The sequence below is a fragment of the Limulus polyphemus genome, unplaced genomic scaffold (assembly GCF_000517525.1).
Source record: "Limulus polyphemus unplaced genomic scaffold, Limulus_polyphemus-2.1.2 Scaffold1217, whole genome shotgun sequence".
Lineage (NCBI taxonomy): Eukaryota > Metazoa > Arthropoda > Merostomata > Xiphosura > Limulidae > Limulus > Limulus polyphemus.
In genome coordinates this window covers 171,825-175,988 of record NW_013666827.1, presented here as the reverse complement: position 1 = coordinate 175,988, position 4,164 = coordinate 171,825, and the positions used below count along the sequence as shown (strand labels likewise).

At 30.6% G+C, this 4,164-nt stretch overlaps 1 protein-coding gene across 1 annotated transcript in view; it reads right to left on the bottom strand.

Moving 5' to 3' along the window:
• LOC106462652 (vacuolar protein sorting-associated protein 13D-like) overlaps positions 1–4,164 on the bottom strand; it is a 120,480-nt gene that overhangs the window by 44,264 nt on the left and 72,052 nt on the right. Inside the window, exons 48-50 of the mRNA XM_022389967.1 lie at positions 3,580–3,718; positions 2,253–2,525; positions 651–765 (exon numbers count right to left, since the gene is read on the bottom strand). Of these exons, the coding sequence (XP_022245675.1) occupies positions 651–765; positions 2,253–2,525; positions 3,580–3,718 (527 nt within the window). The remainder of the gene's footprint in view (positions 1–650; positions 766–2,252; positions 2,526–3,579; positions 3,719–4,164) is intronic.

The following is a 4,164-nucleotide window of genomic DNA, read 5'->3' as shown; positions in this document are numbered from 1 at the left end:
GATTGAAGAGAAAGCACTATCCAAGGTTGAAGAGAAAGCACTATCCAAGGTTGAAGAGAAAGCACTATCCAAGGTTGAAGAGAAAGCACTATCCAAGGTTGAAGAGAAAGCACTATCCAAGATTGAAGAGAAACCACTATCCAAGATTGAAGAGAAACCACTATCCAAGATTGAAGAGAAACCACTGTCCAAGGTGGTGATATTTTGATTATGTCAGAAACTATAGGTAATCAAGTACAATAACATGGTAGAAACATTATTTCAAGGTAATCAAGTACAATAACATGGTAGCAACATTATTTCAAGGTAATCAAGTACAATAACATGGTAGCAACATTATTTCAAGGTAATCAAGTACAATAACATGGTAGCAACATTATTTCAAGGTAATCAAGTACAATAACATGGTAGCAACATTATTTCAAGGTAATCAAGTACAATAACATGGTAGCAACATTATTTCAAAAACCTTTTCCCCCTTAATCTTCCAGGCAAAATTCCAGATTTTCCAGACTAGCACAAGATACACCTTAATTTTACCTAATTAATTAACACCACTTTAGTTCGTATGTTAATTTTAAAAATTACTAAAAGCTTCAGAACATTTTACTTTATAGAGTGATCCTAGTGTGGAATAGTGAATAGTGTACCTCCATGGTTCAACAACGGGCTCCCACCCTGACAAGGCTCTGTTGTAATATGCTACGGAAATTTGGAAAGTCGAGATCCCCTCGTTTGGAGCTTGCTTCTGCTGAACTCTCAGATCTGAAGATAAAGTAAAATTATTTTAAAAAAAGAATATTTTACTTTTAAATAAGATACTATTATTGTCCAAACTTTCTTAACAAAATGTATGTTATATGCAATAATTCTAAATATAATTTCAGTTTGATAACTCTTTTTCCATGCATTTAAAAAAAAATCACAACACATAACATACTCATTCTTTCAACTCAACCGAGTTACTTTTGTAGTGGTACTTCTACTGTTATCTAATTATCAGTCATTTATATATACATTTCTTTTTAAGTTATATTAACTACCAAATAATGTTTTTTTGTCCAAATTACATAATAAATATTTGTTTTGAAATTCTATAGGTAATTTTTTCTAGACTTGTTCAGTGTGTGTTCTAGAGTCTTAAAGCAGCAACTAAGATGTGTGAAAAAAAATTACCCCAAATTGAAAATGTGTTTTTGTTTAGTCACTTCCAGAGGTACTGATAACATGGTTTCCTTTGTAAACCCAAGGTTCAACACAAAGTGTTAAAAACTTCCGGAAGGTCTAAATTTTAGCTTTACAATTTTAACATCCTGCACACAATAATACATTTTGCAAATAAAAAAAAAAAATTAAAATTACCACTTTTTAACTATCAGACAGGGGTACTGTGTTTTTTTGTTAAATGTGCCTAATTAGCCTCAAATATTACACAAATACTTTAAGTTCCCAATTATGTTAATCTATCAGTTAACTAAATATGCATCTTTTGTCAACATCAAAAATTAAAACAGTAAACATTACTAATTTAGTTCCTAAACTAAATGTATTATGGGACTACATCGATGACTTTATTATAATTACACAGAAATACAAGTTTAGGATAAACAAGTCATTTTATATACAAAAAATAAATAAAACTAAGTGTATTATGGGACTACATCGATGACTTTATTATAATTACACAGAAATACAAGTTTTATTTATTTTTTGTATATAAAATGACTTGTTTATCCTAAACTAAGTGTATTATGGGACTACATCGATGACTTTATTATAATTACACAGAAATACCAGTTTTATTTATTTTTTGTATATAAAATGACTTGTTTATCCTAATCTGAGTGTATTATTATTACACAAAGTCAACAAAGTGTACTTTAAAATTTAAAAGCATATGATAAATTAAACATTCTACATAATAATGGAGATGAGCAATACAAAGCGAAACCATCAATGTGTATACACTAGTCACAATAACAGGAGCACGGTGTGTTTAGTAAAAATAAGTCGGGAACAAATTCTAATAAATAAGTCAGAGAAATTAACGAGATTATTAGAAGCTCAACTGAAGATATTGAAGTTACATTAATATGTGTAACAGTTGTTAAGGTAACATTTTACACCAGTATTAAAAACATTACAGCTCTAAAATCTCTTAACCTTTCTCGTACCAAAACCACAGGGATCCAATTGTGATTTTTAACTGACTGGATTCTCATTTGAAGCCCACCATTCCTCATATTACCAACCTTTAACAGTCAGTTCCAAAAGAGGGACATCAGAGTCTTTACAGTCATCAATAATACATAAACATCCACATCCAAGTCTAAGTTCCATCATTTCAATGTTCATTCTCTTGTCTCTATTTGACTTGAGTGGTATGGCTTCAGTAGGTGATAAAGGAGAAGCATTTGATAACAGCCATAAGGCAGCATCGTTCAGCTGTCCATCAGACATTTCTAGTGCTTTTATACAATCAGCCTGTGAAAAGCCAGTATCCTGAAGTGATCTGATAGTTGATTCTGCAGTAAAGAATAAAGCCTATTTTTTTACATTCAACTAAAAGAACTGGTGTTAAAACAACAAAAACCCCAAACAAAGTTTATTTTTCTATTGTAATACAGGCACTTTTGTTCTGTTTATAATGGGTTAAGTTACCACAAATAAAATATTTCATTAATTGATGGGTCGATACTAGTGTTCTCCATCCAGCATGGAAAACAGATTGGAGCTGAATCTTACTTAATCCACCAGTAGCAGAACTCACTGAAGGGGGATTATAACACACACCTATACTAACTTAACACAGGTGCCCTTTGTGGATTTTTACTTGACATTGAATATATAATTTTACAACACAGTCAAACTGCTGTAAACTCACAGATGCTAATCATAACAAGTTTTTTTTTCTCCTGTGAAAAATTGGGCCAAAATCTTGATCAACTGGTCAGACAAATATAGTTACTTCGACAGCTACAACAGAGTGGTTACATGCAAGCATTTAATGTATAGGAGTAAAGTTAAAACCTTTGATATCCATTATCATCTTTATTTCATTATCTATAATGTATAAAATAAAAACCACACTTATTTCCTAAGTTTATTATTATCAAAAATCTTATTAATTTGTTCATTTACCATTACATTCATGGGAAAATTTTTCTAATTTATCAACATTAATTTATGTAATTCTGCTAAACACTGTTGGGGGTCACCAGCTCAACAGATGCTAGAATTTTGGTTCAATTTTAATGATAAATTTCCTAAAACTATTTTCTGTCCACCAATTTTGTTTTTTACCGATACACCCATAAAGTTACGATTAATATTGTAGGAATATCTGTAAGTTAAATATTTTTATGTTACGATTTTACTTTTTTTTTAAACATGAAAAGTGAACTTAGTTCTGCTATGAACTATATTTCTGGAATTCTTTAAGTTACTTATCACATGAGATATTACACTATAAGCCACAGTTCAGGCTTCTCTGTAATCAAAACCACAATATAAGAAAAAAAAATAGTAGTTGAAAACCACGTATTTAGACTGACAAACGACCAATGACTGGCAGTGTACCTGGAAAAGTTGGAAAATGATTCTTATTTGATACTTCTGCCGTGTTAATACCAGTCTGTTGTTGGATTGATTCAAACATCTGTAGAAACATTTGCATGTCATAGTACGAGAGCCTCAGGTTCAAATTGTTAACTGACACCTGTAGTAATAAACAGAGAAATATCAGTATTAGTTACCAAGAAAGGCAAAGAATGTAATAATCAGGAAGAAGTAAAACAAAGGTCTACTCTACTACAACTACACCGTTAAAAGGTATGTCACCTCTGAATACTCTCTCTGCATAAAATAAAATGAAGAAAAATTTAAAATAAAGTAAAAATAAAAAGAAGATATTTTAAACGGTTGCCACGTACAGGTAGTGAATATCTCCATTAAAATACTAATCAGAAGTTAAACAATATTTTAAACGGTTGCCACGTACAGGTAGTGAATATCTCCATTAAAATACTAATCAGAAGTTAAACAATATTTTAAATGGTTGCCACGTACAGGTAGTGAATATCTCCATTAAAATACTAATCAGAAGTTAAACAATATTTTAAATGGTTGCCATGTACAGGTAGTGAATATCTCCATTAAAATACT